A 20,259-nucleotide genomic window follows, 5' to 3' on the forward strand; every position below is an offset into this window, starting at 1 on the left:
ACCCAGCCGTCTCGACCCAACCCTCCCCACCTGGTGATTTTTTTTTTCCCATCCCATGGTCACTCAGAGTGGGGCTCTGGGAAATTTAATGGAGGACTCTGGGAGAGAGGAAAAGCCAGAGCAAGAAGGGAGAGCATCGGGCTCTCTCCACAGCACCTTTCACAGGCACGCCGGCACTCGCTCTCCCTCCCTTACAGCAGGTTTGAATCCGCGGCTCACATCACCCTTGGTGCCCCCTCCAGCTCCTAGGCTAACTCACAAGGGTGCGCACACCTGCCCCTGCCAGCACATCCTCTTCCTGCTCATTCTGATCACAGCCTGGGCTGTCACCAAGTGCTGACAGGAGTCAGTTCCTCCCACCCATGGCCAAGCAGAGATCGATGAATGGTGGGGTGGAGAGCGGAAAAGAAAAGAAAAGAAAGTGGCCTCTGGACCTAGATGTTACCCACCCCCACAGTGCACCTCTGGACCCAGATGTTCCCCACCCCCACAGCGGACCCCTGCCCTTCTTCCTCTTGAAAGTAGGTTTGGTCAAACCGAGAGTTTCTGGTGGGAAAGGTGGGGTTAGGAGAGCCCATGGAGCCTTTCTCTGGCTCATATGACTCGGTGCCTGTCAAAATGTGAAGCCCTGAGCCTGATGCCCCCTGGGAAACAGTGGAAGGTTCTGAAGGCATCCTCGGTTAAACGCAGCTGCCCAGGGGCCTGAAGCCCTGCTCTGGCAGACACAGCCTGTGGGCTCAGGGGAGCCTGATTCCTCTCCTCCACGCCAGGGCTGTGTCTCCTTGAAAGGAGTCTGGTGTCCACTTCTCCACGGCCATGAGGTCCAGGCCCTGTTCACTTCTGGAGCGGAGACTGAGGAGCAGAGATTGGGAGACTGGCAGGCTTGTGAGAAAATGGGGTGCAACAGTGTGATGTAGCCATGGGTCCAGCCTTAACTCTACCTAGATATCTGAGGCCAGGCCCTGTGTCCTGAAGCTGGGCAGGTGCTGGAAGGGATCTAGGGGTAAGGGGATGCTTGTTATTACTTTTCCAAGTGAGGAATCAGCCACAGGGAGAGCTGGAACACCACAAGACCCCTTCCTCTGGGGAGAGGGAGCCAAAACCATCATGTCAGGTTTCCCCCCCCCCCACCAGTGCTGAGGTTTGAACCTGGGTCTGTGCACATGCTACGGAAGTACTCAATCACAGAGCTACATCTCCAGCTTGCTTTTTACTTTTTATTTTGAGACAGGAGCATGCTAAATTGGCCCAGCTAGCCTTAGAGTCACTCTAGCCCAGACAAGCTTTGAGCTTCTGATCCTCTTGTGCGGCCTTTTGAGTGGCAAGGATTACAGGCTGCCTGGCCCCATTGCCTTTTAGCAAACAGCCTGGCCCTGTTCAACCCCATGCTCTTGCTCCCGATCCGATCCGCCAGAATGCTGCCGAGCATGGTGGATTAGCAGGCTTCTGTGTCAATCCCAGACTCATTGTCCACACTCACACTGGAGCTAAGGGACAGCAGAAGGATGCCCTGGGGCCAGCCTCACATGCATCATGCTCTTCATCAACACTGCTTGGCCACCACAGTGCGCAAGTGTGGGAGGTGCTGGGAAGGACCCTTGTGCACCCATTTGTGAACAGAGATCCTTGCATTCTGCAAGCAGGTGGGTGGCCAGAGTTTGGCTATGAAGAGATGGGGGTCAGGCAGTTCTCTTCACATCCTGGTTTCTGTTACACTCCGCAGGTGCTTTCCAGAGGAAGTCTGGGGACACAGAGTGAGCTGGCTCACTCCCACCTCATCCCCATGGTGGTCTAGCCTGGGCCAGAAGGGGAGGGCCCGGGTACAAGAAGATATGCAGAACTTGGTACCAATCCCCCAGGGAAGGCCGTAGATCTTCGAGGCCTTCGAAGTTTCCTCAGAATCCTCCTGGATTTGATTCCATGCCAAGAGGCCTCTCTCCTCCAGGGTGCCTGAGAAGCAGACAGTAAGAAGTCAAGGCAGCCCTCTGCTTTTCCTTCCACATCTGCCCCGTACAAGCCTTGGCAGGAACCATGGATCCCCTCCGCTTGTTAGACAATCTCAGAGCCCCAACTCATGTGGTCCCCAGCCTCGGGCTCAACCATGGAACCTCAGGGCTCCCCTTAGCACGCAAGAGCAGACCTGTCCATGTGTGTTTGTGGCCTGCAGGCACACTTTATGTTTGGTGGGGAGTACAGTGTGGAAAACAGAATGCATGAAGCAGGTGTAGTCACAGAAGTCCTTAGGAGAGGCTGGGGGAGGGCAAGAAGAGGAAGGTGGGTGTGGACGTCTCCCCAGAATCCACAGCAATGTGATCTCTATGCTCTTCATGCCTGCACCCTGGGTCAGCTCATCCCAGGCCTCACTATCACCCCCTCACTTGTCTGTTTTCCTTCCTGTCTCCTCTATTAGCCTGTGCATTTGTGGAAGGCTGAGGCATATCTCACTTCTCTGTATTTTCAGTGAGTGGCATCTGCTACATACTTAGTGGATAGTTAGAAATATGAATGGATGAATGAGTGAATATGTGTGTGGCTTCTCCCACTAATTAATTATATTATAGGTTCAAGACAGCCAAGGCTATCTCCTTTTCCAATTGTGTCTGGTGTCTCATTCATTTTAGGGCCCTGCTATGGCTGACCTGTATCCCTTGAAAAGTCATACATGGATAGCCTAATCTTGGGGGTGTCAGTATTTGCCAATAATGTTTAAAGAGCTAAAGATGTTGTAAACGGACATTTCCTGTCCTGACTGCCAGTTCCCAAATAACCACTCAGAGGCTGAATATCAATTATAACTGCTTGGCCAATAGCTCAGGCTTATTACTAGCTAGCTCTTGCATTTAAATTAACCCATTTCTATTAACCTATGCATTGCCATGTGGCTCGTGGCTTTACCTGTCCTCTAGCATCCTGCTTCCCTGGTGGCTGGCATCTCTTCAACTCTCCCCCTCCCAGCATTTTCAGTTTGGCTTTCCCACCCAGCCTTATTCTGCCTTGCTGTAGGCCAATCAGCTTTTTTATTAACCAATGAGACTAATACATATTCACAGCATATAGAAGGATTGTCCCACAGCAAGAACTTAAAAGGAGTCTGTGGTTAGAGGCTCCAGTCTGCCTGGGCTGGCATGGGGCTCACGGTGTAGCTGAGGATGACCTGGAACTCCCGATTTTCCAGCCCCCACCTCCCCAGCACTGGGACTACAGGTGTGCATCACAACTTACACACTGGTGTAGGCGGAGCTAAGGCTCTGCATCTAGACAAGCCTCTACCAGCTGAGCCACATCCCACCCGGCCCTGTCTTCTTTACACAAAAGGAGATTGTGACACACAGAGAGACCGCAGGAATATGCCAGCACAGAGCAAAGGCAATGTGAGGATACCCTCTGCAAGCCAAGGAGAAAGGTCCTATGAGGAACCAGCCTGCCTCCGATTCCAGCTTGGGGAGCCTGGGAGAAGAATGTGTCGTTTTGCTCGCCCTGGTCTGTGATGTTTTCCTGCAGCAGCTCAAGCGGACTAGTGTAGGCCATGTCTTATCCCGACTCGAGCCCCAGGGCCCATTTGGGGTGTGCTGTGAGCAGCCTGATGGGAGCTCTCCCATGGCCCCATCGCTGTCCAGATGCCCACAAGCCCAGCTTCAGGTGGCCGCAGCCTTACCAGGGATGGTGTTGTCCAAGACAAAGCCCAGGAATCCACCGACAAACATGCCTGTGGTCAGGAGCACCTGGATGACCTGGTCCAGCTGGAGAACCCCTGGAATGAGACAAAAGTGATGGTTCACGGGGACCACGGGCCGCCCTGCTTCACACCCATAGCAGTGACAGTCCAGGGGAGACAGGACTCACCTGTCTGCAACTTCTCAGGGTTCTCGTTCACCCAGTTGGGGATGGCGAGCCCACAGTAGATGGAGAAGCCAAACACAAAGAGGTTCCTGGATGAATTCATGTCCACATACTGTGGGAGAAGGGGTTCCCGAGATCAGCAGGCCCACAGATGACTTTACACATGTGCACTGTGGCTGCTTTGGGAGGTGGGATGCAGTTGGCTGTTTCTTTCTTATATTGGGGGTTCAGTGTGTCTCCTAGCACCATAGACCCCCTCCTCTCCCTCTCCCTCCCCCTTTGCCCTCCCCCCTCATCTCCCCCTCTCCTCCCCCCCTCCTCCCTCTCCCATGCAGCCCATCCCTGGGGCTCCTCTCAGGCCGGGTGGCATTGTTGCCCACTGAGGTGCCTCACCTGCAGGTTGGAGATCCCCACAGCGCTGATGACCCCGAACATGACAAGGAACATGCCTCCGATCACCGGGGTGGGGATGGTAGCGAATGCTGCCCCAATCTTCCCAAACATGCCCATCAGGAGCAGCACGCAGCCTGCTGTGACAATCACCAGCCTGCTCCCGACCTGCACACCCAGAGAGAAGGGATAGGAGCACCAGGACAGACAGACGCCCCGGAAACCCGCTCCTTCATCCTTCACACTGCTGTCGTGAGAGCCTGTAGAACCGGCATCATGTATGCTAAAACTGCCCCCCCCCCCCCCCGCCGCCCCACCATGCTCCCACACTGAGCTAGGCAGAGATGAAGGAGGAACTCGGGTCCTGGCTTCAGCCCTCATCTCTCTGGCCTGCTTCTCTCACACCTGGTGGGTACATTACTAACCTCTCTGAAAGTCAGTCAGCCTCCACAGCTACCACACGAGATTAGGGATACCACACAATTCAATAGGATAAGGCCTGCGAAGGTTTGGAGCAATATGCGTTGGGCACGTGGAATGCTCAATAAGGGGAAATGGCAGGGGACAGAGGCACAAGGCTCTTCTGCAGCATAGTGCCCCTCCGAATGTTGCTTATGCTTGGCCCACTAGGAAGGAAGGTCTCTGTCTCCCTACCACATCACTTGTTCCTCCAAAGACGTGAATCTCATTACAACATCCACACCTACTCTTTGTCCACAGCACCATGTGGACACCCGGTACCAGGGACACTAGTCACAAGAGGCCAGGGCAGGAAGGAAAGGAAGAGGATGCCTTGCACACACCTCTCATTCTGTAGAAGAGAAAACTAAAGAGAGGCGCCCAAGGCCACGTGGGAGCCCCGTGCCACACCAGGGTCTCCAGCGCCCAGCTGAGCCATTGGGTTTTATCCACAGCACTGCACATTCACAGCTGTCTAGGTGTGTGGTTCACTCAATGTCCACCTCCATTCCCACGTCATCTGGTGCTTCATAAGGGGGGCGTCTATGCTCCCAGCAGGAGAGACATGTGACAAACAGGAAATCTCACAAAGGGAGCAGGAAACACCCAACAGCAGCCCACGGTGTGTTCTGAAGAGTCACAGGACAGTGGCCACTGAGGGAGGCTCTATGGGGGCTGGCCAGTCTGGCCAGCGGGGACAAGTCAACCAGTATACAAGAAAAGAAGGGAAGACAGAGCGCCATGCACAGAAAGGTTTGGCGGAAGACTATTCTAGAGAGAAAGTGGCATACGTGAACTCTGTGGTGGGAAAAGCCTGGGTCATTTGGAAGCACAAGAAAAATGCCTGGGCTGCGGTGCCCGGGACAGTGGTGGGAACCCAGAGCAAGGGATGGGCTCCATCCTCCACGGCCCTGGGGGTGGGGAGGGGCAGAAACAAAATGTGGCACAGCCATACAGTGAGGTATCATTCGGTCCCCAAAGGCAGTACGTCTGACACCTGCTGAGCCTCGTGGTGCTTTAAGTGAAAACTGTCCCCAGAGGGTCACACATTAAATGCTTGCTTCCCTTCTGGTCGCGCCCTCTGGCGAGGTTATGGAGCACTTAGGAGCCAGAGGATCGCCAGAGACAGGGTGGGCTTTGAGGGTTTACAGCCTTGGTGTCCTTCCTCAGCTTGTTTGCTCTCTCTTTTCCTCCCCTCCCCTCCCTCCCTCTCTCCCTCTCTCCTGTGAGTGGTTAAAATGTGATCAGCCAGTTCCTTGCCCCGGCCTCCATGCCATGCCTCCCTGGTCACGAGGGCTCTGTCGCGCTGGGACCAGAGGTTAAAATAAGTCCCTTCTTCCTGAAGTTGCTTTTGGTCGTAGCATTTTATCGAGACACAAGCCAGTCATGAAAAGTCAGACAATAGGTCTCCATTCACAGGAGGTCTCCAGGGGCCTCCAAGGCATGGAGATGGGAAGCAGGAAAGGTTGCCAGGGATGGTGGTGGTGGGGAGCTGGGGGCGGAGACAGAGAAGAGGATGGGGGAGGGGCAGGAAAGGGGGGAAGAGAAACAAGGAGTAGAGAGGATGAGAAAAGGGTTGGTGAGGAGTTGGGGGTCCTTCGGGCGGGGAGAAGGATGGACAGTGCCAAGGGTGGCACAACAGTGCCAGTGTGCTTATGCCCAGCGCTGTGGCCACACTGACCCCAGCATTCGCGAGACTGAGGCAGGAGGTGCAGACATTGGAGGCTACATGCTATGGGATGTCTTTCTGTACGCTGTGAATATATGTTGTTCCCATTGGTTAATAAATAAGCTGCTTTGGCCTATGGTAAGGCAGCTTAGAGGCAGGCGGGAAATCCAAGGAGAGAGACAGGAAAGAGAAAGGCGGAGTCTGAGGACACACCAGGCTGTTGCCCAAGGAGCAACATGCCAGCAGACTGGTAAGCCATGGAACACACCGCAAAACATAGATTACTAGGAATGGGTTAATTTAAGATATAAGAGCTAGCTAGCAAGTGGCCTGCCATAGGTCATATAGTTTGTAAATAATATTAAGCCTCTGAGTGATTATTTTATAAGTGGCTGTGGGACCGCGGGACCAAGTGAGACCGGAGAAAATGTTCGACTACAGCTACATAATGAAATCCGTTATCAAAGCAATGGAGGGGAATAATGTCAAAGCATACTATATGTGCATGGAATTGTGTATAATAAATAAATTAAAATATAATATAAATAATTTTAAAAAACTACCACACTAACTGTTTAGAAATGGTTATAATGGTAAGTCTCATGTAATGCATCTTTTATTACAGTAAAAATAAAGGCAAGAGAAAGCTTCATTCCCTTCACTAGAGGTTTTTAAAGCAAAGTGGTGACGTGATGTGATTCACATTCTAACAGCTTCCTCCAGGACAGGCATGTGTTATAATTACTCAGTAAGCGATTGCTACAGAACATGGTGAACTTTGACTTCTCCTTTGCCTGTGTGGAGGTTCACTTAACATCCAAAACTTGTCTCACACATCATTGGCTGTTTCGATCCAGAACCTTAAAAGAGACTCCCCTAGTTCAGTGGTTCTCAGCCTTCCTAATGCTGTGACACTTTAATACAGTTCTTCATGCTGTGGTGACCCCCAACTGTAAATTATTTTTGTTGCTACTTCATAACTAATTTTGCTACTGTTAGGAATCGTAATGTAAATATCTGTGTTTTCTGATGCGTTTAGGAGAACCCTGTGAAAGGGTCATTCCATCTCCTAGAGGGGTTGTGCCCCACAGGTTGAGAACCACTGCCCTAGTTCATTTCAATAGAGGGCTGATTATTGGAATGGAACCTGCTTCAGAATACACGCACAGGCACATAGACACACACACACACACACACACACACACACACACACACACACACACACACAGGAAAAAAACCAATTGTTGCAATACCTGAACAGGCCACAAGAGGGAGTGTGAGCCCATTAAAAACCAAGTGGCCTTTGCACCTATATCTCAGGGTTAATCTAACTTCCCGGTTGAGCCGTAGCTTGCCCTGTGCCTGTGGGTCTTTACTCCCTGCTCTTTTCATCTCCCCTAAAAGGCCTCAGCTTAGAGACTATGTCCACAGAAATTTGTTTTGTGTATGGAATGTAATTTTCTGTTCTTCAGGGGACTTGTTTCCTTTAACAGGAAGGAAAACGTTTGCTGAACTTAGCCCCCTGCTACATTTCTAGTGCCCTCACGGCCTTGAACAAGGGCCCTGAAAGCCTTGGGAAAGTATCAAAGGCTCCAGAGTGTCCAGAGAGCCAGGAGCTGCTGTGGAGGTGACTCGGGTGGGGATTTGGTTGGGGATTTCAGCTCCAGCGGTGGCAGAGGGTTTCCGATAGAAGGTACAGTGCCTCCAGGCTGCACCCTGGAGCCACCGAGGGAGCCATAGATAATTCAAGTTGGGACACTGCAGGGAGAGGGCCGTATAATTTCCCCGAGCTCACAAAACCCCTGCAAAGATACACTGAAACGTGGTGGGCAGCACGATGCTACTGTTTCAACATCATTTAGAAACACCATCCTGAGGATTCCTTCCTGGGCTCCTTAGCAGGAAGGGGGGTGGTGCTTGAAGAGACGTTAGGCAGAGACTAGTCAAAATTGAGTTCTAGAAACCAGACAGACAAGTCATGGATGGAGTAGAGATGAGCACAATCCTGGGAAGAGAGAATGCTGAGGTCCTGCTGTGCAGGGGACAGTCAGTCTGCCGCACCAGGAAGGGAGCAAAGGGGATGTGCACGGAGCCCTGTGGAGAAAGTAGAACCCAGCGGAAAGTTTAAGGACAGTGAGTAGTTAGAGATGACCTGAGTGGCAGAGGGGGTTCACTAGGACAGGGACTGCAGAAAAACGGAGCATATGTGTGTTTCAGAGGTCTCTGGACGTCAGGGGCCCTGGGGACCTGAGCTGGGTCTGGCTAGGGACAGCTGAATATTCAGGGCTGGGCTAAAGGCAATGGGTGTCCACCACAACCAAAGAAGGCCAAGTGTTGACATTGATATCATGACCCCCACAGAGACAGCCACATTCTGGGCCCCTAGGCCGTGAGTATGTAGCCTTTCTATGCTTGGCAAATGTACTTTGCAGAGGTGCCTGAGCTGGGGGCGGTGAGCTAGGGAGGGTCTCCTGGATCACACTGGGGGTCCAGCACAACTTCATGAGTCTTTGTCAGTAGACAACTTTTCACATCCGTGACAGGGGAAGATGGGAAAAAGGGCCACAGACTACGGACAGAGTAGCCTGTAGAAAAGGCCTCCCAAGAGGAGTATTTCCCTGTCCACACCTGCATGCAGTCCCATCTCATTTCTGACTGCCAGATCAGCAGGGTGATACTGTCTAAAACCAGTCTCTGTGAGTTGTCACAGCCACAACAGGAAACTAATTTGCAGGGACCCAGCCCCGCCCCAGAAGCCTCCATCAGCAGCCTTACCCTGGTGATGCCCAGTGCCCCGACGTTCTCACTGTAGGAGGTGGTACCATTCCCGGTCCCCCAGGCCCCTGCCAGCAGGCAGCCAAGGCCCTCAATGCCAATGCCACGGTTGATGGCATGCTTCGGAGGGGGCGGGGCCCCGACCAGCCGAGCGCAGGCATGATAATCGCCCACCGACTCCACCATGGAAGAGATCACTCCAGCAATGATCCCAAAGACTCCAGCCAGGCTGATGGTAGGGAGGCCCCACTGTCCTGCAGAGGTAACCCAAGGGGAACATCTGGGCAGAGGAAGCTGCTAGACCCCAAGTCATTTCAAGCCTGGGAAGCTCTCAATTGCCAGAGCTTCAGCAGCTCCTGCCCTCCCTTCCACGCTGAGGTGGAGCAGATGTCCAGACTCGGAGATCATAACGCACAGAAAGGTAGAAATGGTGCTTCCTTCAAAGAGAGCCTTGGAGCCGTTGGGAGCTAAAACTCCACTAGAGTGACATCATATATCCACAATCCATGATCCAGACAGGCCATTCTTCAGCCCTGGCTACTTTTATATACTTTAAGGGAAGACCAGAAGTGGTCTAAAGGAAGCTCTGATCTCCCCCAAAATAGTCTAACTCAGCCCTACGCCTCCTTCGTTTGAGGTCCACTGAACCTCTCAGGAGATCCACAGATCTGCCCTCACATATCCCAAGGCCAGGGCTTCTGGGTAACATGGAGGAGGGTGAGGAGCTTAGGCTGGCTCTGAGGAAGCTCCTGGAATAAGGGCATTTGGCCTACTCTTCGCAAGGGCTTTTCAGAACAACGTGGGCTTAGTGTCTGAATTCCCAGCTTCTCAGGTGGCTGAGGCAGGGGGATCACAAGTTTAAGGCTCTCCCGTCCTTCTAAGTGAGTTCAAGGGCAGCCTAAGCAACTTAGCAGTACTCTAGTTCAAAAGAAAAAGTGAAAAGGGCTGCGGATCTATGTCAGCCATACAGCAATTTTGGAGCAAGCATGAGGCCTGGACTCAGTCCCCACTAACACACGTGCACACCTTGCGACAACCTGGAATCCTCCCTCCTCACCCTCTCCTCGTAGGAATCTCCGTGGAGGCCATCTCCCCTTGCAATCCCTCCCCAACCTTTTTCAACCCTCCATCCAGCGCCCTGAATCCCACAGACAGTCCCAGGAAACACCTGTCCCAAACAATGAGGACCCCATTTCTCCTCACCTGGATAAGGGAAGCGAAACCAAGGGGCCTGGCTCAGCACGCTGCCTTTGGTGTCCGTTCGGGCCATGTAGCCATATGCCATGGGGGACTTGGGGAGGGTGTTGGTGACAGTGAGCACGAAGCAGAAGAGCCAGGAGATGCAGAGGGCCAGCAGCACCTGCCGGAGAGAGCGGCCCTTCACACTCTGCCTCTGCGAGGGTGTGTGGCTGTGTGGGATGCTCTGAGACCGGGGCATGCCAGGTTACGGACTCTGCTGCTGACGACAGGAATCTGGATAAATTAGCAAGAGAGGCAGAAAACTCACCATGGAAAGAGACCTCGGGCAAAGTGGGACAGAAATGTCCACACTGGGCAGAGCCTGTGGCAAAAATCTGGCTCTCACACTATGTGCTTATCTTCCTCTGTGCCATGGGGTTAGACCCACTCCTCTATCAGAGCCTGAAACGCAGTGGGATCCCAGAACACTTAGTGGACGCTCCCCTGGGGAGACTGTTGGCTGAAGCCCAATGGTGCATCGGGGACTGTTGCTTCTGGGGGTCAGAGAGAAACTTGTGTGGAAGTACCTTTCTAGAAAGCTCTGGAAAAGGAGGTACCCGTGAATCACGAGAGGCGTGGCTGTCATTCCCAGTGCTTGGCTACGCAGGCAGCCAGGAGCTAAAGCTGTTCCATACCGGTGCGGAGTAGGAACCCGAGCCTGTATGCCACCAACCACTAGGGGGCGCCACACAGCCAACCGAGAGAGAAAAGGTGGTGAGGGGTGGTTCTTACAGGGAAGACCTGAAACAGGTTGAATTTGGAGATGTGACACTTCTTCTTTCTTCCGTACATGGGCACAGGCACCACGACGTTTTTGAGGTACTGAGAAAACAGCACGATAAGGAAGATGGTCCTGAAACAGAAACAAATGGCCACGCCTACTTGGTGGGCTGACTTCTTCCTGGTGGGGCCGGGGTACCCTTTCCAGGCTCCGGGAATGGGCCAGGAAGCTGAGCCGCCTTGTCCCAGTGGCATCCGTGGCTTCCCTGGTCCCTGTAGGAAGCACAGGCAGAGTCCTGCCATCCCTGAAGAGGAGTCAAGCCCCATTGGGAGATGCTGCTGGCTGAGGGGAAATAGCGGAGGAGGAGACTGTCACTTCCGGGAGTCGGAGAGAAATGATCAGCTGATAGCAGGATCAAGCCAGCCATGAGAGCCACCGAGGCTGGAGTCTGAGACATCTCCCAGGCAGTTCTGCACATCTGATGCCCCTCACGTGTCTCTCAGAGCCCAAGGGGGCACAGTGAATGAGAACGCCACCCCTAAGCTCCAGTGTAAAAGCTGGAGACTTCTTGAGGCTCCTTGACTGTCATCAGCCCCCCATAAACACCCCAGCCCTGCACACACGCAGCACCTTCTGACTCGTGGCTGTCCCCCAGTCTTGCAGGTTATTGGCTCTGTCTTCTCTCACAGACTATAAACACCCTTGCGAGCTGGGGCCATCCTTTGTACCCTCCTCCGTTCAATGAAACCCTAGCCGGCAAGGGACCAGTAGAGTCAAGTTTTCATAAACACTACCTGTTCTTATACACTGCTGTGATAAACTGGTTTCTATGAGAATCAATACGGTTAAAATATTGAACAGTCATAATAGATTCTAAGGATCAATTGTTACTCTTTTTAAGATAAGACAATGTGGGGCTGGAGAGATGGCTGATCTTCCAGAGGACTCAGGTTCAATTCCCAGCACCCACGTGGCAGCTCACAACTGTCTGTGACTCTAGTTCCAGGGGACCGGACACCTTCACACAGACATACATGCAGGCAAAACACTAGTGTACATTAAATAGATAAATAAATAATTTTTTAAAAAAGATATGACAATGCCCATGGAAGTATTTATAAGCCAATATCCTGGATTCCAAAAGTGTCTCGTGGGTAACCTTCTACCAAACAGGACTGAGATGGCCTCCCTCTCTCAGAGAATACTTACAGGGCAGAAATCCCCCAGTGGATCCCGGCGTCATTGCCGGCAGATTCAAAGAGAGGCAAGGCCACCAGAGAAATGGTTGGGGCGATGGTCAGGGGGCCGATGTAGCGCATGAGAAAGCCGATGAGACCGGAGAAACCCACCAGCATCTGGACACAGGAAGCCACCATGACAGCGCCCTGCAACTGAAGGGAAGTGTGGGCCTCAGTGGGGACCAGGCTACCCCACAGGGCTGGCTGCAGCAGCCCATGGGCTCCGCTATTACCCCATTACACCTCGGCAGTACTTTCTCAGGCAGTGCAGAGGCCAGACGGGAACCCAAAGGAATGTAAGAGACGGGAGCTGACATTTTCATGTAACTGCCGCTTTGGGGACATAGCTTTCACAATTACTTGTGGATTGGAGTCGCAGCAGGGAGGAAGACTCCTCACAAGAACAGCAGAGCACTCAGCATCCTGCTTCTCTGTTTTTCTGTCTTTCATTTTCTACGGCAAGTGCTCGGCACCTTTTCCCACAAACGGCCAGTTAGAGTATTTTAGGTTCCATGGCCCTACAGGAAGTGTGGCAGTGTTTCCAGGCAGCTGAGAACACATAAGCAAGCCGTGTTCCATCAGAACTTCATTTCCAGGCAGTGACAATGGAGTTTCATATAATTTCGATGTGCCAGGGTATTTTATCCTTCTTTCTATGTTTCTAAAAATTAGCACTTAAAACGTAAAAAACCATTCTTAGCTTGTGTGCTGTTGAGCAATTCATTAACAGGCCGGATTTGGCTCTGTGCCGCCTGATCTAGTGGATTGCATGAGTCTGTCTCTCCTTTTTTGCTTTAACAGGATGATGGTATCTCTTCTCTTTAAAAATATTGTATTTTATTTTGAGACAGGATCTCATGGGGTCCAGGCTAGCCTTGAACTCACTATGTAGCTAAAGATGACTTCGAATTTCTGATTCTCTGCCCCGACCTCCAGGGTGTTGGCATTACCTCTGGTTTACGGGATGCGGAGGATCACACCCAGGGTTTCATGCGTGCTAAAGTGAACACTCTACCAACTGAGATGCATCTCAGTCCCCTAAATTTATCCTTACAGAGTTACTGTTAACTTTCTCAATGTGAATGAATACATGGCTGTTGTGTTTCACATGTGAAAATACCGTACAGGCTCATGTGTTTGAACACCCGATCCCACGGCTCTCTCTCTTTTTTTTTTCTGCACCCATTTCTTTAGAAACAGAATCTGTTCACTTTTCTTAGACAGTTCCTTCAATCTTAGTGTGTCAGCTTTCCTGCGGCGGCTCTCATCTGTGGCTGGACCTGTGCTGTCCGGTCAGCCCGCTGACCATCTTGGGCTTCCACAACTGAGACAGATGTTCAGTAGACACAGGGATCCACTCCATCTCAAGAGTGAACAAGACAACCAGGCACTCATCAATTGAAGCAAAGAGGTTGGCACGAAAGAGCTTTCTCTGTTAGTCAACACTCTGGAAAACCTTGGCCAGTGGAAGGACCTAATAATGTGGCAGACCTGGCTTTGGGGCTCACTGTGCTGAGACTCCTCAGGACAATGTTAGGGAAATGGAAAGTGACGGGCCACCTTGACCCTGGGCCACCAGAACCCGGCCCTAGGCTGTGTTGTACAGTAGGAGTCTCCAGACTCCTATTTGTGGATGGCCAAGAAGGAAAATGTTTAGATTGTAAGTGCCATGTGTGGTTTCTGACTTGTATTTTTTTTCCAAATAACCTTTTTGAAATAGAAAAGTCATTCTTAGTCCATGGCAATAGAAGAATGGGCTGCAGAGGATGGAGAGATGGCTCAATGGTTAGGGAGTACTTGCTGCTCTTGTAGAAGACCAAGATTTGGTTCCTAGCACCTACATGGTAGCTCACAACCACCTTTAACTCCAGTTCCGGGGGATCTGAGGCCCTCTTCTGGCCTATGAAGTCACTGCATGCATGTGGTATGCATACATGCATGGCAGGCAAACACATAAATATATATATCAATCAGGCCATAGATGGGCTTTGGTCCAAGACTCACAGTTTGCTGACTCCTGCTTTAGGGCTCCCTGCATGTCACAAACACAAAAATAAATAGTCGATGCATTAAAGAAAATATGAATGTGTCTTGAATGCTGCCTCCGTGGAGCATGTAAGAGTGTTCTCAAGAAGACCTATGTTCTGTCTCTGTGCTCTCCATCCAGGCAACTCCAAATCCTCTCCCGCCCGTCACCCTGTTTTGTTTCCATTTTCTTACTGGAGTGTTTCTCTCTCTCCCTCCCATGATGTGCACACACACACACACACACACACACACACACACACACACATCACTGGACTGTCAGCTTCCTGGGGGCAGGCCCCTTGTCCGTTTCGTCTGGGTCAGTGGCTTAAGTAGAACATCTTTCTTACAGGGAGTTGGATTATGATGAGCAAGTGAATCAACCCAGCAGCCCCTCTCCCGTTACCTCTCGGATCCTCTTCTGCCACTCTTCAATGAATTCAGGAGAGCTGGTGTTGACCTGGCTGGCATTGAGAGTCCACTCCGGGCATTTCCAGGCAGGAAGAGAGAGCATGGCCAGAGAGGGTGCCACAAAAGCGAAGGTCCCTCCTTGGAGAATGGGCAGCCTGAAGGAGGGGAAGGTTGTCACCACCAAGACCCTCCCACACTGCCCTGTTGCAAGCCCCAAAGGGCCTTTTGAGCCCAATTCCTAGCTCAGTGGCAACACATGGCCCCTGCTCCTTCAGTTGCAGGGAACTCTGCTGAGTTCTGAGGAGAGGCCACGAAGCCTGTGTGACTTTGGACAAGATGTAACACCAGGAGGAGGGCTCAGGCTCTGAGGCACCGTGTGAAGCCGGCAGGGGACTTAGAGAACACAGTATCTCTCTACCCCAGGCCCAGAGCACCCTCTGCCGATCCCAGCACAGGTCACACCATGCAGTTCTCCACCTCAGGCCCCCAACAAGTTATCCCCACACTGGTGAGATTGTGCAGCCTCAAAACTAGGTTGCTGGATTCCTTCGTGCTCCTGCGAGCCAAGGGCAACCCCAGGCCTCTTCCCTCAGGTTCCGTATCACAACAGGTAGATGTATGACCTCCAGACCTGTCTGACTCCTGGAAGGCTTCTCCCTCTGATGCCTGTGACAACTAGCATGGCTTAGTCAGTCTGCAGAGAAACCCATGCAGTAGGAAGCCCCCACAATTTGTTCACTAGCAGGCCAGGCTTACCCACCTCTTCATCATCTCTGAACATTGGAATCTGGGGGGCACAAAGGGCTCCCCCAACTTGGATGCAGCTGTCACTGTGACCTACTGAATCTGGGCACTTTTGTGGGGGTAGGTACAGATGTGGGGGGGCACAGGTACATGTCTGTGTATGCAGAAGCCAGAGGACCATCCTGAGTGTGGTTCCTTAGGCACTATCTACCTGTCTCTGTCTCCTTGACTCTGGAATTACAGGTGCCCATCACCACAGCTGGTTTTTGTTTGTTTGTTTATGTGGGTTCTGGAAATCAAACTCAGTTTCTGCATTCTTGCAAAGCAAACAGACCCACTGTGGCTCTTCACCTTTGGGCAGGGCAACATGCGGCTGAAGTCTAGACTCAAAACTCTAGCCATGAAGTTCCAAAGTAAAATAGATGGAATGATGCAGAGAGGGTTGAAACGCACGGATGGTGTGTTAATGTATGTGCATGAATGCAGGTGTGTAACTGCCTTCATTTTAGAATCCTAAGCTAAGCATCAGGACAGGAAGGGGACAGCATGGTGTGCATTGTTGTGTGGAGGGCAATCATAGCGTACATTGCACAAGATACAGAACTCATAGTTCATTATTAGCCATAATCTCGCACATCTGATTCATTTATCAAATGCTCACTGAGTGGCAGGCATAAGGATCAGAGCCACGATGGAGAGGCAACGCCCACTTGGACAGTCATCCATCCTTATCTACGGTTTTGTTTACAATGGTTTCAGTTACATGTGGTCAAATGTACTCTAAAAAGAGTAATATTTGTCTCAAGTCTTTCAAAAGAGATCATTATCATGATAAGGCATCATAATTATTATCATAATTCTATTTTATCACTGGATATTTATTATATTAATCACCTACTGTGCCTAGTCATAAATCAAACTCCATCACTGGTACACATATATAGGAAAGAACATATCATTTCAGAGTTCAGTACTAAGTGCAGTTCCAAGTGTCCACTGGGGTTTTGTAACTCATCCCTTCAGACCAAGAGGAGCCCACACTTCTTTTGCTTCCGTTCTCTGAGTGTGTGTAGCCCTGACCCCGCAGAGTGATGATTCATAAGAACTTGCCCTCTCTGGTCCTCATAAATACTCTAAATACGGTTAGAAACCACACCATGGCAGTGGGTCCCTGGGTCCCGGACATTTCATCATCACCAGGACCCAGGAGAGCAGGAATCCTTCCAGTGCCGAAACCGCCACCACCAAAAACCTGCGGACACTTTAAAAGACCGTTTTGGTTTCTTCTCATTTTGTAGATATGTCATAAAGCTTGCACAAATGTCCACCGGGTATTTCATTGGGCTGTGGAAGATATGCCTTTGTTCATGTAATTTCATGGCCGAAGGATGGTGAATTTACTTATTCACGTTTTATTTGTTTGTGTGTGTGTGCCAGTTAACAACAGCAGAAGTCTACTCTTTCCTTCTATGATGTGGGTCCTGGGGACCAAACTCAGGTCATTAGGCTTGGTGGGCAAGTGCCTTTAGCCACTGAGCCATTTTGCTGGCCCTAGTTTTCATTTTTAAAAAGTCTTTTCTGGGCTAGAAAGCTAGCTCAGTGGTTACAGGCACTGGCTACTCTTCCAGAGGACCCACACCCATGTAGGGCGGCTCACACTGCCTGTAGTGTCCACCTACTCTGAGGGCAGTGCTGCTGTTTGTAGGCTAACTTCTGATGTGCTTCTCTCTGTGTAAGGGTGTTGGGTCCTCTGGAAATGGAGTTACAGACAGTTGTGAGCCGCCATATGGGTGCTGAGAATTGAACCCAGGTCCTCTGGAAGAGCAGCTAGTGTCCTTAACCACTGAGCCATCTCTCCAGCCCCAAAAATAAACATTTTAAAGAATGGAGGATATTTAAGATCCCATTTTATTTCCTCACCTGAATAAAAACTTGTCTCTAGAAGAGATAATGGCGACAATCCAGGGTTTAGCCTCCATCCCTCAAAGGGCTAGTTAACCTGTCTTATAGCTAAATCAACGTATGTTCTAATCTTTGTGTGACGGGAAGAAAACCCTCTCCCTGGGTTGGCCAATGTGTAAATAAATTAACTTTCCTCTATCAGTTTCTGTTCCCTAGTGCCTTTGGAATACAGGATGCTGAGGGGCAGGTTTGTGAGTATCCTGCCATACTCACCATGGCATCTACCATGCCAGAAACATGAAGATAAGTATGCTTCTCAGTGTTAGAATTACAGGTATGCACCTAGGGACTGAACCTAGGGCTCCCGAAATGCTATCCAGGCACTTTACCAGTTGAGCGACATTTCCCAGCCCCCTACCATTGCTCAAGTGCTCAGGTGCCATATCCTCTGTGTTCCTAAGCAAAGTCAACTATGTTCTTCTCTTGCTACAACATCCCTTAAAATATCACAGTATTATGCTTACTACACAGCCTGCAATTATTTATCCACATATTTGACTCTCTTTTAAAAAAAATATCTATATGTATGTGTGCCTGTGTGAGGGTATATGTCCACGAGTGCAGTGCCCATGGAGGCCAGAAAATGGTGTCAGGTGTCCTAGAACTGGGGTTACAGGCAATTGTGACTTGACTGATATGTTGGGAACTGAACTCAGGACCTCTGCAAGAACAGTATTCATTCTTAACTGCTGAGTCGTCTCTCCAACTCCCAATTCCGCTTTTGAGACCCTCATCCCTTTGAGAGGAAGAATCATAAATAAGTCCCGGCACCTACTGATGACAGACAGCCATGAGGCAAAGGACTAAAGACAACTAGTTACACTGCTTCAGGATTCACCCAAGGGAGCTACAGCAGCAAGGTTCAAAGTCGTGCCTACAGGAGACTGATCCAGTGGAGACCTTCCAGTCACTGAAGATTCAGGGCTTCCTTGACCAACAAGTCTTTCTCTTAGAAGATATAACACCCACACCCACCCCCAACCCGGCTTAGGATGCTTTCAAGATGGAAGATCTGTGAGCACTGTCCGCCTTTCCCAACAACTTACTTCTGTGGAAGCTGACATGACTCACTGTGTAGACCAAACGTTGGCACTCCCCCTAATTTAAATTTGTTCCATCCTTAGCCTCAATCTGATGGGATCAAGAGACGAGGCCTCAGGGAAGGAATGGGGTTTAAATGAAGTCATGCAGATGAGGTCCCCCAAGAGAGGATTAGTATCTTTATGAGGAGAAGAGACAAGATGAGAGCTTTTCCACTACATGGGAATCCAACAGAAAAGATGCCACCTGGAAGCCAGAAGAGGGGTCTCACCGGAGCTGAAGAATGCATGCACCCTGTTCTTAGATGTCCAGCCCAGAACCATGAGAAAAGCATGGTTCTGTTGGGTGGACTGAAGTGTCCAGGGGACGGGAAAGTCATACATGTAAAGATGTTCTAAGACTGATTAACTGGTTCAAACCTCCTGGTTGTCAGGGCTGGGGCGATGGCTCAGCAGGAAAAGGCATTGCTACCCAATCTTGTAAGCCTGGCAACCTGAGTTTGATCCCAGGAGCTTACAGAAAGTGGAGGGACAGATGATGTAACTCCACCAAGCTGTCCTCTGACCTCCACACATATTCCCTAGTCAACGACAATCATAAAATTGAGTGAGTACATGCAGTACTACGTTCCGATAGAAATTATCTTGGGCTGTCTTTACACTACATAGTAGTCACTCATTGCTCACCCTGTGTCTCACTCAGCACCCTTGTGACTGTCAGGTAGAACTTTAGGGACTGCATCAACTTATCAGAGCACCAGCTGTCACCATCCAAACGCCAAGAATGTCATCAGAAAGGCTCTGAAGCCACAGCAGAGACTTCCTGGCCTCTCTGCACCCTGCCTACCTGATGTTTCCCCCAGCGTGTTTGAAAGCACCTTGGCTAACGACTTTCTTTTGTTGTGTAACTATAAAAACTTCATGAAGCCATTTCCACATTAGAGTGTTATTCTGAGCAACCGAAATCCTCATTCCTGGGCAACGGATGATTGACCGTTTCGGTCAAGAATAAATTCTCCTCTTCCCTTTGAGTTCTGTGCTGACAAGTGTTGAATTGTTCGGTCTGTGGTATTTTGCTATGGCAGCCAGAGCAGACTGGGACACTTAGGAACAAGATTCAATGGAAAACAACTGAGTCACCTCATCTCTCTGTACTTAAGTTTACCTTTCTATACAATAGGACTAACACACTCGCTTCAAGTGGTGCAGGGGAAATTTTGTGTTTGTAGATCATATTGCACATGCACCATCATGACTGCTATTTTCACATGGGAGAGGAACAAATCAGGTCTTGGGTGGGCCCAGGGCCTGCCCCAGTGTTCAGGCTGCATCCACACCTCATCTTCAGGGACTCATGTAGACTTAGGGTTTTCTTCTTCTTCTTCACATTGTTCCCAGTGGTTTCTCCTTGTTCCCATCAAGAAAGAGGAGGAATGAGGAAATGAAATACAAGGCAGTGTTTGTGATGACAGGAAGGGCAGGCTCTGCCCATCTCAAAGAAGGTGGCAAAGCCTGGGTTAAGACAGGGGAGAGCTGGGGTAATGAGGTGGACGGGCCGCTCGCGAGGTAACCTGGAGAGGGAGTAAACACTCCAAATATGTCTCTTCCACATTTTGTCGGTGCACCCAAGGAATGCAGAAAAATACAAACACTTTGGGCAGCACCCTAAGGTAAAAAACCAAAGTTCAAGTGTGACTACATCATTGATAAGGATGGTCCCTGGTCATCTGACTTGTGCTTTATCCT

At 50.6% G+C, this 20,259-nt stretch overlaps 1 protein-coding gene across 1 annotated transcript in view; it reads right to left on the minus strand.

Annotated features, from left to right (window-relative positions):
- Positions 1–1,236: 1,236 nt before the first annotated feature.
- Positions 1,237–20,259, minus strand: part of LOC131905736 (solute carrier family 23 member 1-like) — a 43,640-nt gene continuing 24,617 nt past the window's right edge. Inside the window, exons 4-12 of the mRNA XM_059256551.1 lie at positions 14,763–14,922; positions 12,303–12,484; positions 11,105–11,225; positions 10,337–10,493; positions 9,134–9,387; positions 4,234–4,398; positions 3,844–3,952; positions 3,656–3,751; positions 1,237–1,950 (exon numbers count right to left, since the gene is read on the minus strand). Of these exons, the coding sequence (XP_059112534.1) occupies positions 1,694–1,950; positions 3,656–3,751; positions 3,844–3,952; positions 4,234–4,398; positions 9,134–9,387; positions 10,337–10,493; positions 11,105–11,225; positions 12,303–12,484; positions 14,763–14,922 (1,501 nt within the window). The 3' untranslated portion in view covers positions 1,237–1,693. The remainder of the gene's footprint in view (positions 1,951–3,655; positions 3,752–3,843; positions 3,953–4,233; positions 4,399–9,133; positions 9,388–10,336; positions 10,494–11,104; positions 11,226–12,302; positions 12,485–14,762; positions 14,923–20,259) is intronic.

Source organism: Peromyscus eremicus, chromosome 3 (assembly GCF_949786415.1).
Source record: "Peromyscus eremicus chromosome 3, PerEre_H2_v1, whole genome shotgun sequence".
NCBI lineage: Eukaryota > Metazoa > Chordata > Mammalia > Rodentia > Cricetidae > Peromyscus > Peromyscus eremicus.